The 12,502-nt window shown below is 38.3% G+C and overlaps 1 protein-coding gene and 1 long non-coding RNA gene across 8 annotated transcripts in view; both read left to right on the top strand.

The window, feature by feature from the left end:
• SppL (signal peptide peptidase-like protein) overlaps positions 1-9,350 on the top strand; it is a 129,858-nt gene extending 120,508 nt beyond the window's left edge. For all 7 annotated transcript variants that reach the window (XM_071692308.1, XM_071692315.1, XM_071692330.1 and 4 more), the window contains 3 exons: positions 716-828; positions 2,205-2,349; positions 9,059-9,350. In XM_071692308.1, coding sequence (XP_071548409.1) covers positions 716-828; positions 2,205-2,349; positions 9,059-9,127 — 327 coding nt within the window. In that variant the 3' untranslated portion in view covers positions 9,128-9,350. The remainder of the gene's footprint in view (positions 1-715; positions 829-2,204; positions 2,350-9,058) is intronic.
• On the top strand, positions 2,373-7,805 carry LOC139765165 (uncharacterized). Its single transcript, XR_011716594.1, has 2 exons — positions 2,373-3,810; positions 4,647-7,805. It is a non-coding gene; the product is annotated as an uncharacterized lncRNA (long non-coding RNA).
• Positions 9,351-12,502: the final 3,152 nt, after the last annotated feature.

Here is a 12,502-nt window from a genome sequence, read left to right as displayed (position 1 = left end):
TGTTACAATATCCTGATATTTACCTCTCTAATCGTTCCATGGTGACATCACATACCCTTGACATGGCCAGTTTTCACTTGGAACCACTTGTCTTTCTTTATTTCTACTCACACATACACCAGACTCTCCAGTAAAAAGTCATCTTTACCTTGAATAGGTTTCTTTCCACACCATATATTTGTAACACCTTCCCAAGGCACCCCTCTCAACCCTGTCATATGCTTTCTTCAGGTCCATAAGTACCACATGTATATATAAATAGAGGAAGTGAGTTTTCAAGTGGGAAACATATTTCTTAAGAAGCATGAGGACAGAGATACATAGTTAACAAGAAAAAGAAACACTCTGCCTCCATTAATAGCCAGATAATGATGTCTTACTAGAGATCCATCATTTATGGTCTTACCATATCTTACTTATGATGGTAATTTTCATCCTAGTAGTCATTTTTATTTTATTCAGGAAAACAATCAGTCCTCAAACACGGACCATTTTCCATGCTGCCAAATGTATTTTTCATGTCTATTTATGGTTTTCACCTCTGTTCTTGCCCATTGCACTCATATTTCCAGCCAAATCTGTTGCTTGTCTTTTTTTTTTTTTTCAATGCTTATCATTTAATCAGAGTTTCTCTTTGTAAGTCCCTTATTCTATCTCTTTGCTCACTCTCAGAGCCTCATGCTGAGCTCTGAAATTAGTGCATCTTATTCCACAGGTGATGCCCGGCCTGTTGTTATGTTTCGTTTTGCGGTATGACGCCTATAAGAAAGCTCAACTTTTGTCTGCTGAGGCTGGAGTACCTCCACCATCTAATTTAAGTAAAATAAGGTTTGTGGAATGTGTGATTATGTAACTAATTTTAGTCTGTGATTAGGAGTGTTTGATGTTCAGAGCACATAACAGACACCATAATCATTATTGATATGCAGTTTGGTGGATAGAGGCAACTTTTGTTTGTCCTTCTTCTGTTGTAAGCTTTCATATTTGGTAGTACATACATGTATATACATGCTTAGTTCAGTATCTTGTAGGTGAATTTATACTGTTTCTGTTTATGGGATGGGTTTGTTGCATTCATGTTTACTTGTATATGTTTGTGTTTTTAAGGTCTGTTTGTTCATGGGTGTTTTGTATGTGCTTTTGATTTCCTGTTTGTGTTTCACAGTTGTGGGATGTTCGTGTAGAAACATTTCCTCACATTTTCCAACTTGTTTCATAAGCACCTTTCTTGTGACATTTAAATTATCTCTTCATACCCATTTCAAATCACTGTTAAGTATCACCAGTGTCAAATCAGTATTGAAACTTTTTTATGCTATCTGAGATGGCTTAGTGAACCGAATGCCTTAATCAAGGCCATCTCATGAACACTAAATGTACCTATATACCGGGTCTAGTGAGAGCTGTAACCATGTTCCCTCCCTTTCCTTCTCATTCTTTGTGGGCAAACCTATTAATGTTACCTCCTCCCCTTACCTCATTTGTCTGCTATTGGACATTGTTTAGCAATTCTTACTGTTTCCTCATATGGTCTCCAGACATGTATTTGAAAACAGTTTTATCTTTGACTAGAATATGATTTACTTCCTTTGCAGTTCTTCAGATGTTGTGTTAATGTAACAGGCAGGGGATTGTTTCAACTTCTCAGTCCCCTTCATTCACAGATTTCTGTAATTTGTTATAGATGATGATTATGATAATCTGGCCTTTTGTCACTTTGCACCATCTTTGGATCTTTGCATTTGCCCAGGAGGAATTTCATTAATGATATTATTTAACCAAAGCTGAACTTGTCTAGGTCCCATTTTAGTGTGCTACACTATCAAGTAAATATTTGCAAACATAGTCATGTATGATTCAAGCTCTTCTGATGAATTATTGAACTAGGTAGAGCAGAGAGACTGAAAACTGTGCTAGAGTTGCCTTCTGCCAGTTGCTTAAGGGTGAGGCACTAAAGTCTAAGAAGTGGCATTGGAGTTTAAGAGTTCACCATAGCCACCCCCTTGAGGGGAAGGTATCAGAGTTACAGAAATGGGAAAGCACATCATGGTTGTTCTCAGAATTATGTAAAATGTACTTACTGGTGTTCTCAATTTTTTTTTTTTTTTTTTTTTTAGTGTTGAGTCTAAATTATAATGCTCCTTTTTAATTATAGCAGTCAAAAAATGTTTAAAAGACTAATTTCATGGCTATCTTTTTTTCAGCTACTTCCACTGCTCCTTAATTGGATACTTTCTGGGGTTGTTAACTGCAACAGTGTCATCTGAGGTATTCAAAGCTGCCCAACCAGCACTCCTTTATCTCGTGCCCTTCACGCTACTGCCACTGCTCACCATGGCTTACCTAAAAGTAAGCTTTTTAAGAGATAAGAAACTGAAATTTATTTAGATGATTTGGAAATGCGGACTGTGGGTTTTGATTTATAATAAAACAGCTGTTGGTGGGAAGGTTTTTCGTTTACAGATTTTGCTTTGTCGCTATCTCCCGCGTTTGCGAGGTAGCGCAAGAAAACAGACGAAAGAAATGGCCCAACCCACCCCCATACACAATGTATATACATACACGTCCACACACGCAAATATACATACCTATACATCTCAGTGTACACATATATATACACACACAGACACATACATTATCCCTGGGGATAGGGGAGAAAGAATACTTCCCACGTATTTCCTGCGTGTCGTAGAAGGCGACTAAAAGGGAAGGGAGCGGGGGGGCTGGAAATCTTCCCCTCTCTTTTTTTTTTTTTTTTTTTTTAATTTTCCAAAGGAAGGAACAGATAAAGGGGCCGGGTGAGGATATTTCTTCAGAGGCCCAGTCCTCTGTTCTTAACGCTAATTCGCTGAGGCAGGAAATGGCGAATAGTATGAAAGAAAAAAAGAAAGACACATACATATATACCCATGCACACAATTCACACTGTCTGCCTTTATTCATTCCCATCGCCACCTCACCACACATGGAATACCATCCCCCTCCCCCCTCATGTGTGCGAGGTAGCACTAGGAAAAGACAACAAAGGCCCCACTCATTCACACTCAGTCTCTAGCTGTCATGCAATAATGCCCGAAACCACAGCTCCCTTTCCACATCCAGGCCCCTCACAACTTTCCATGGTTTACCCCAGACGCTTCACATGCCCTGATTTAATCCACTGACAGCATGTTTACAGATATGAAATTTTTAATATTTTGAGTATTTTTATGCAAATCATGACCTCTGCTGCATTGTTTGAAGTGGTGACATTTCTTTAATGGGTATATGCAAAACATTGGTTCTTAAACTCTCTCCATCAGTTCCAGGAATTACTGATTGTGGAGATGGTATCCATAGGCATTCCTGCAAATCTCAGTAAAATTTGTTAATTTAAGTGAATTTGAATATCATGGAATCATTTAAAGAAAAAACTAATGAAAACAAAGAAATTAACACCAGTTAATACAGTGAAATCTTAAGAGATGTGTAAAAGGCAAATAGGAAGTTGTTACATCTACACAGTATAACTACACACTATCACTGAAGTGCTTAGTAGAAAAAAAATGGAAAATAGGAAAGTTGCATTAGAAATTGGTGTGGATGAATGTATACAGAGATGTTTTAGGTATATAGCTTGTATGATATATAATTGTTACTGATAAATGTTTTTGTTAGCATAATTGAGGTATGAGTAGTAAGAAAATTATGATAATACATTTGAAGACTGTGGAGTGGCTGCTAAAGTGAGGGAAATGTCCTAAAATGCTATCAGTGAATTGACTGCTAACCATGCACAGTGGAGGTGGACTATATATGAAAATATAAAAGGTGAGTTTGAATGGAGAAAAACTGGAGGAAGTGAAGTGTTTTAGATATCTGGGAGTGGATCTGTCAGCGGATGGAACCATGGAAGCGGAAGTGGATCATAGGGTGGGGGAGGGGGCAAAAATTTTGGGAGCCTTGAAAAATGTGTGGAAGTCGAGAACATTATCTCGGAAAGCAAAAATGGGTATGTTTGAAGGAATAGTGGTTCCAACAATGTTGTATGGTTGCGAGGCGTGGGCTATGGATAGAGTTGTGCGCAGGAGGATGGATGTGCTGGAAATGAGATGTTTGAGGACAATGTGTGGTGTGAGGTGGTTTGATCGAGTAAGTAACGTGAGGGTAAGAGAGATGTGTGGAAATAAAAAGAGCGTGGTTGGGAGAGCAGAAGAGGGTGTTTTGAAATGGTTTGGGCACATGGAGAGAATGAGTGAGGAAAGATTGACCAAGAGGATATATGTGTCGGAGGTGGAGGGAACGAGGAGAAGAGGGAGACCAAATTGGAGGTGGAAAGATGGAGTGAAAAAGATTTTGTGTGATCGGGGCCTGAACATGCAGGAGGGTGAAAGGAGGGCAAGGAATAGAGTGAATTGGAGCGATGTGGTATACCGGGGTTGACGTGCTGTCAGTGGAGTGAATCAAGGCATGTGAAGCGTCTGGGGTAAACCATGGAAAGCTGTGTAGGTATGTATATTTGCGTGTGTGGACGTGTGTATGTACATGTGTATGGGGGGGGGGTTGGGCCATTTCTTTCGTCTGTTTCCTTGCGCTACCTCGCAAACGCGGGAGACAGCGACAAAGTATAAAAAAAAAAAAAAAAAAAAAAAAAAAAAAAAAAAAAGTAAATAGATTAATAAATCTTATTCATGAGGCGGTTAGTGTTGGAAGTTAGTGCATATGAAAACAAACAGATTTTAAAGTCCCAGTTGTGTTTTTCTATCAACTTGTGTTGAACTTGGGCACTTTATAGTTTTAGTGTTCACATAATTTACTCAGAAGTTGTTTGTCAGTATTTCTAGTCACATTTTTATGAACTTTGTGTATTTATTTCATTATTGTCCTTAAGACTGTACATCTGTGCCATCATACATACGTATATAGGATTTGTGGGAGATTGATAGATAAAGATTAAAAGGAATCAAATGTTTATGGCCCATGAATAGACATACAAAATTCATGAGAAGTAAGGATTAATCTGGGTAAAAACTAGGAAAAAGGGATGTAGAGATGGAGTGTGGTGGTGGGGTATGGTGGCTAGTGTCAATTATGTTGCTGGATGATCCTGTGTTTGCTTAGAGTGAAGAGGAGTTGAAGGTTTGTTAAGTGTTTTATGATGTGTGTAAGCATAATTGATTGAGGGTAGATTTAAGTAAAAGTAAAGTAATGGTGTTTAAAAGGGAACAGAGTAGAAATTGAAATTTTTGTAAAGCCCTGTAGAGTGAGAGAAAGTGTACTAATTTTAGACAAGGGGAAGGAAGACTGGAAGAGGTGACTGAACCAGGGCATGCAAAACATTTGGGGTAAACCATGGAAAGGTCTGTGGGGCCTGGATGTGGATTTCAATGCATTACACATGACAGCTAGAGTCTGAGTGTGAACAAATGTGGCCTCTTTTGTCCATTCTTCTGGCTCTACCTTGCTGAAGCGGGGGGTAGTGATGCTTTTTCCTGTGGGGTGGGGTAGCAATGGGATGGATGAAGGCAAGCAAGTATGAATATGTACATGTGTATGTACATATTAATCCCTGGGGATAGGGGATTAAGAGTACTTCCCACGTATTCCCTGCGTGTCGTAGAAGGCGACTAAAAGGGGAGGGAGCGGGGGGCTGGAAATCCTCCCCTCTCGTTTTTTTTTTAATTTTCCAAAAGAAGGAACAGAGAATTGGGCCAGGTGAGGGTATTCCCTCAAAGGCCCAGTCCTCTGTTCTTAACGCTACCTCGCTAATGCGGGAAATGGCGAATAGTTTGAAAGAAAAAAAGTATGTATATGTGTGTATGTATATATAACTATATATGATTGGATGGGTCATTCTTTCTGTTTCCCGGTGCAACCTCACAGACTTGGGAAACAGCATTTAAGTATCATAAATAAATGTTTTATTTATAATTTATTTATTTTGCTTTGTCGCTGTCTCCCGCATTGGCGAGGTAGCGCAAGGAAACAGACGAAAGAATGGCCCAACCCACCCACATACACGTCCACACACGTAAATATACATACCTATACATCTCATCGTATACATATATATACACACACAGGCATATACGTATATACACATATACATAATTCATACTGTCTGCCTTTATTCATTCCCATCACCACCTCGCCACACATGACATAACAACCCCCTCCCCCCCTCATGTGTGCAAGGTAGCGCTAGGAAAAGACAACAAAGGCCCCATTCGTTCACACTCAGTCTCTAGCTGTCATGTAATAATGCACCGAAACCACAGCTCCCTTTCCACATCCAGGCCCCACAGAACTTTCTATGGTTTACCCCAGACGCTTCACATGCCCTGGTTCAATCCACTGGCAGCACGTCGACCCCGGTATACCACATCGTTCCAATTCACTCTATTCCTTGCACGCCTTTCACCCTCCTGCATGTTCAGGCCCCGATCACTCAAAATCTTTTTCACTCCATCTTTCCACCTCCAATTTGGTCCCCCACTTCTCGTTCCCTCCACCTCTGACACATATATCCTCTTGGTCAATCTTTCCTCACTCATTCTCTTCATGTGACCAAACCATTTCAAAACACCCTCTTCTGCTCTCTCAACCACACTCTTTTTATTACCACACATCTCTCTTACCCTATTATTACTTACTCGATCAAACCACCTCACACCCCATATTGTCCTCAAACATCTCATTTCCAGCACATCCACCCTCCTGCGCACAACTCTATCCATAGCCCACGCCTCGCAACCATATAACATTGTTGGAACCATTATTCCTTCAAACATACCCATTTTTGCTTTCCGAGATAATGTTCTCGACTTCCACACATTCTTCAACGCTCCCAGAATTTTCGCCCTCTCCCCCACCCTCTGATTCACTTACACTTCCATTGTTCCATCCACTGCCAAATCCACTCCCAGATATCTAAAACACTTTACTTCCTCCAGTTTTTCTCCATTTAAACTTACCTCCCAATTGACTTGACCCTCAACTCTACTGTACCTAATAACCTTGCTCTTATTCACATTTACTCTCAACTTTCTTCTTTCACACACTTTACCAAACTCAGTCACCAGCTTCTGCAGTTTCTCACATGAATCAGCCACCAGCGCTGTATCATCAGGGAACAACAACTGACTCACTTCCCAAGCGCTCTCATCCACAACAGACTGCATACTTGCCCCTCTTTCCAAAACTCTTGCATTTATTACTTCCCACGCATTCCTCACGTGTCGTAGAAGGCAACTAAAGGGGACGGGAGCCCCACTGCTCTTGGGGAAGAGCAGTGTGGTTTCAGAAGTGGTAGAGGATGTGTGGATCAGGTGTTTGCCTTGAAGAATGTATGTGAGAAATACTTAGAAAAGCAAATGGATTTGTATGTAGCATTTATGGATCTGGAGAAGGCATATGATAGAGTTGATAGGGATGCTCTGTGGAAGGTATTAAGAATATACGGTGTGGGAGGCAAGTTGTTCGAAGCAGTGAAAAGTGTTTATCGAGGATGTAAGGCATGTGTACGTGTAGGAAGAGAGGAAAGTGATTGGTTCTCAGTGAATATAGGTTTGCGGCAGGGGTGTGTGGTCTCCATGGTTGTTTAATTTGTTTATGGATGGAGTTGTTAGGGAGGTGAATGCAAGAGTTTTGGAAAGAGGGGCAAGTATGCAATCTATTGTGGATGAGAGAGCTTGGGAAGTGAGTCATTTGTTGTTCGCTGATGATACAGCGCTGGTGGCTGATTCATGTGAGAAACTGCAGACGCTGGTGTCTGACTTTGGTAAAGTGTGTGAAAGAAGAAAGTTGAGAGTAAATGTGAATAAGAGCAAGGTTATTAGGTACAGTAGGGTGGAGGGTCAAGTCAACTGGGAGGTAAGTTTGAATGGAGAAAAACTGGAGGAAGTGAAGTGTTTTAGATATCTGGGATTGGATTTTGGCAGCAGATGGAACCATGGAAGTGGAAGTAAATCATTGGGTGGGGGAGGGGACAAAAATTCTGGGAGCCTTGAAGAATGTGTGGGGGTCGAGAACGTTATCTCGGAAAGCAAAAATGGGTATGTTTGAAGGAATAGTGGTTCCAACAATGTTGTATAGTTGTGAGGCGTGAGCTATGGATAAGGTTGTGCACGAGGGTGGATGTGCTGGAAATGAGATGTTTGAGGACAATATGGGGTGTGAGATGGTTTGATCGAGTAAGTAATAATAGGGTAAGAGAGATGTGTGGTAATAAAAAGAGTGTGGTTGAGAGAGCAGAAGAGGGTGTTTTGAAATGGTTTGGTCACATGGAGAAAATGAGTGAGGAAAGATTGACCAAGAGGATATATGTGTCAGAGATGGAGGGAACGAGGAGAAGTGGGAGACCAAATTGGAGGTGGAAAGATGTAGTGAAAAAGATTTTGAGTGATCAGGGCCTGAACATGCAGGAGGGTGAAAGGCGTGCAAGGAATAGAGTGATTTGGAATGATGTGATATACCGGGGTCGACATGCTGTCAATGGATTGAACCAGGGCATGTGAAGCGTCTGGGGTAAACCATGGAAAGTTGTGTGGGGTCTGGATGTGGAAAGGGAGCTGTGGTTTCGGTGCATTATTACATGACAGCTAGAGACTGAGTGTGAACGAATGGGCCCTTTGTTGTCTTTTCCTAGCACTACCTCGCACACATGAGGGGGGAGGGGGTTGTTATTCCATATGTGGTGAGGTGGCAATGGGAATGAATAAAGGCAGACAGTATGAATTATGTACATGTGTATATATGTATATGTCTGTGTGTATATATATGTATACATTGAGATGTATAGGTATGTATACTTGTGTGTGTGTTGGATGTGTATGTTGTATGTACATGTGTATGTGGGTGGGTTGGGCCATTTTTTCGTCTGTTTCCTTGCGCTACCTCGTTAACGCGGGAGACAGCGACAAAGCAAAATAAATAAATAAAAATAATAAAATAAAGTAAAAAGGCGAAACATAAATAAATGTAAATATATATATATATATATATATATATATATATATATATATATATATATATATATATATATATATATATATAATTTTTTTTTTTCTTCTTTTTCCAGGGTGATCTGCGGAGAATGTGGAGTGAGCCATTCATCATTCAGACACAGAGCAAGAACTTAGAAGTGTGACTCAGGGTGATGTTTAGTGTGTAGCCATAAGTGTGTTAGTGTGCATTCTAAGTACTGAAATGTGCAAGTCTTAGCAACCCAAGCTTCTGGATTCTTGGCTGTGCATTTTGCAGTTCTTGTAATGAATGAGAAGAGTATTATATGTGAAACTGGTTTACCACACTTCTTTTTGTGAAGAGACAATTTTGGAAATCCAGTGTATATATGCATTTATATATATATATACGTATATATATATATATAGATTGTAGATTAGTGCTGAAATAATAAGAAAGAAGAAAAAATTATTTAATGAAAAATAAACAGTACTCCCATGCCTTTAAAACACAGTGGTGTTGTGTTTTATGTGTACAATATGTAACAAAAAAATTTAGTGGTATCATGGAGCTACTTGAAAGCCTGACACCTTGGCAGGTTTAATATCATGTAAGTCATATATTTGTATTCCCTCTCCCCCTCTGTTTATAGAGAATATATTTTTTTCATTTACTTATTGTCTTGAGGTGCCACGTACAAACTGGTACATCTCTTTGACAACAAGGACTCCATAGCAAGCACTTCTCTGCTTTCTGTAGGTAATAGTTGCTTGCCATATGTGTAAGCGCACAATCTCATAGTCCAGAAGGACTAGTTCCCATCTGCTGTCTAGTGATCAGAACTCCAGCACTGTTGCTGTGTGTTAGAAATGAATGATCAGAAATATAGAATTGATGCTGTATGCCATCTAGTTATCAGAGTTACAGTGCAACATTAATGCTGTTTGTGTACTAGTGGTGTGGTCAGGAATGTTTCACTGGTGTCATATGTCATCTAGTGGACAGAATTACAACACTTGTGTTATATCATCATTTAGTTATGACTCAAAAATGGAGTTGTATCTCATTTTGTGGTAAGAGATACAGCACTGGTGTTGTTTATTACCTGTAATGTTATTAAAAACTTTTGTTTTGGTATCATGAAGTCATATTTAACTCAATATCCCTGCCATATGATATGATTATGACTTCAATGATGGATTTGTTTTTCATTTAGAGGCTATGTAATTGCACGTTCTTATAATTGGCAAGACGGCAGCAGGCAGCATTGATGCCACCTACCAGTAATAGTTGAAGCAGCAACACTAGAGCAGTGTGAGAACAATTGTGTATATTATATAGTTTATCAAGATAATGTACATAGAAGATGTACAGAAGAGAAACAGGAGATTATTAACAGTTTATCATGTCATTGTGTGACACTTCAGGCAGCTGAGTTTAATCTTGTTTTTTTACAACTGCTCAGGCTAACTATTGGGATGTGAGATTTTATATATAGTGTTCTTGTGCTACTTTGGAGTCCACAGAAGAAAATTGGTAAATATTTCAACATTACAGATAATTATTAAACATGACCAAGGGTAACTTATTTGGTCTTTACATTTTTTGCTACTTTTGCTTCATTGCTCTCACACATTCAGTTCTTGAAGGCACACTTGATTTCAGTATTAAATGTTCAGTAGATAAGTAAAATGCACCAAATATTTGTATAATATGAGCATTGTGAAGGTAATTCCCTTATCTTTTTCTTCCTGCAAAGCTCAGAGTTAGGAACAAATTAGATTACTGACTTAAAACTCTTTAAGATTTTAGAATTCTTATGCTGTTCAGTGTGACAATTGATATACAAGTAAATTTTATAATCATTTTTCTGCATTAAGTTATTCAAATTACATCGAAGCTTTTGTTCAAGTTATTTAGCAAGTTGATGATGTGGTTTTGTTTTCTCTTATTATTACTTGGAAATTAATAAAGATGAGTTACTAAAATTACTAAAATGTTTTTGCTCTGATGAAATACTAAGGCTCAAGCTAATAAATGTAGTTTTTTCAGGCATGTATGGTTTCCTTTTGAAATATTTGGTGCTTGAAATAGGTTTATCAGGGTATAGTTGAAATAATAGACTGTAAAGTTTTTCTCTGTGGAGCTTAAGCAGAATGAAATGAATCTATAAAGAAAATTTTATTAGAAAATGTTTATGTTTTGCAAATAGCAGATCCACAAGGCATACTATTTCAAAAATAGCATAATGTATTTTTTTGTCAATGATATAGTTGTGGCCCCATAGAACTCAGATGATTTTACTATTGTTGTCACTCTGTGGCTTGCCTTAGTATAGATAAACATGAAATTTATCATGTGCCTGGAACTCTGTTTGGTTATATTTTTCTTAATATTCCAGATTTACTGACTGGAAACTTGGTAGAAATAAGTTGGGTTGTGGTGGGAACTTGATGGGATAGGAAGGGAATTGAGTAAGCATTTGCATAAGGGAAGAAGTACATACTGATACAAGATGAATGGCCTCTTTTGAGGGAGAATAATTTATATGTGTATATCGACTTTCTAGGATTTTTTTGATAAATTTGTGCTATAATTTTCACTTTCATGGGATACTTTTAACAGTGCTCTCTAATGTTGATTGAAAGAGATTATTCCAGCATGGAAATTTTGATTTTTTTTAATGAAATGTTAATCCTTATTCAAAGAAAACTTTTTTCCCTTTTCCTGTATAGTAATTCTGCAAAGGATTTGGAGAAATTTGTAAATACTGTTTTTTGCTATTTCCACAGTACTGTATCTTGTATAGTTTGATAAAACTGACTCATTGCAAATAAGAACAAATGTAGAGAATACCTCTGTTCTTTTAATGGTATTTGAAGGTTTTAAATTTCATTTGCATTACTGTGCAACACTTGGTTTATGGTAATGATATATTTTGATTTGGAGCTAAATTAGTAAAAAATCAATGTTACTTATGCAGAAAGTGATTCTTAACTTGTTGGTTTTGAGTAGTTTTTGTATTTGAGCATGTCTTTACAGTTCCCCAAGTTTCCTAAAATCATTTGAACTTATGAATAATGAAAGTTTTATCAGTGACTGATAATTCATAAAGTATTCATGAAGTACTTTGTAGACATGACTGAACAAAAAATTTGTTCCTTACTTGGTAGCCAGGATTTCAAATGATTGAATAGCAAAAATCATTGCACTTCCATTTGGTCTGAAATCATTTATATAGGTGAAATATTTATTATACCTAAAAGAAAATGTTGATTGTACTCTTGTTGTGATAGGCCTAGTTAAGTTCCTGTGATTTCAATTTGTAGTGTATTATGCTAGTCCATGAAGGAGCTACAGTCAGGGAAGTGTTCAGCAGTCTTAGGCAGCCCACTAACTATCCACTGTGCAGTGCTGTCAAACCGTGACACAAATTTTGATGCCCATATTTCCTTTGTGCTCTTCCTTTGCATAAAGGTACTTTGCCAAGTGAATGTGTTGGCCCATGAGTGTGTCTGATGTATGAAAAAAGAAATCACATTGTGTTATTGCAGTGCAT

The sequence above is a fragment of the Panulirus ornatus genome, chromosome 4 (assembly GCF_036320965.1).
Source record: "Panulirus ornatus isolate Po-2019 chromosome 4, ASM3632096v1, whole genome shotgun sequence".
NCBI classification, from domain to species: domain Eukaryota; kingdom Metazoa; phylum Arthropoda; class Malacostraca; order Decapoda; family Palinuridae; genus Panulirus; species Panulirus ornatus.
Note: the sequence above shows the minus strand (reverse complement) of the source record. Positions and strands in the feature narration are given on the sequence as shown.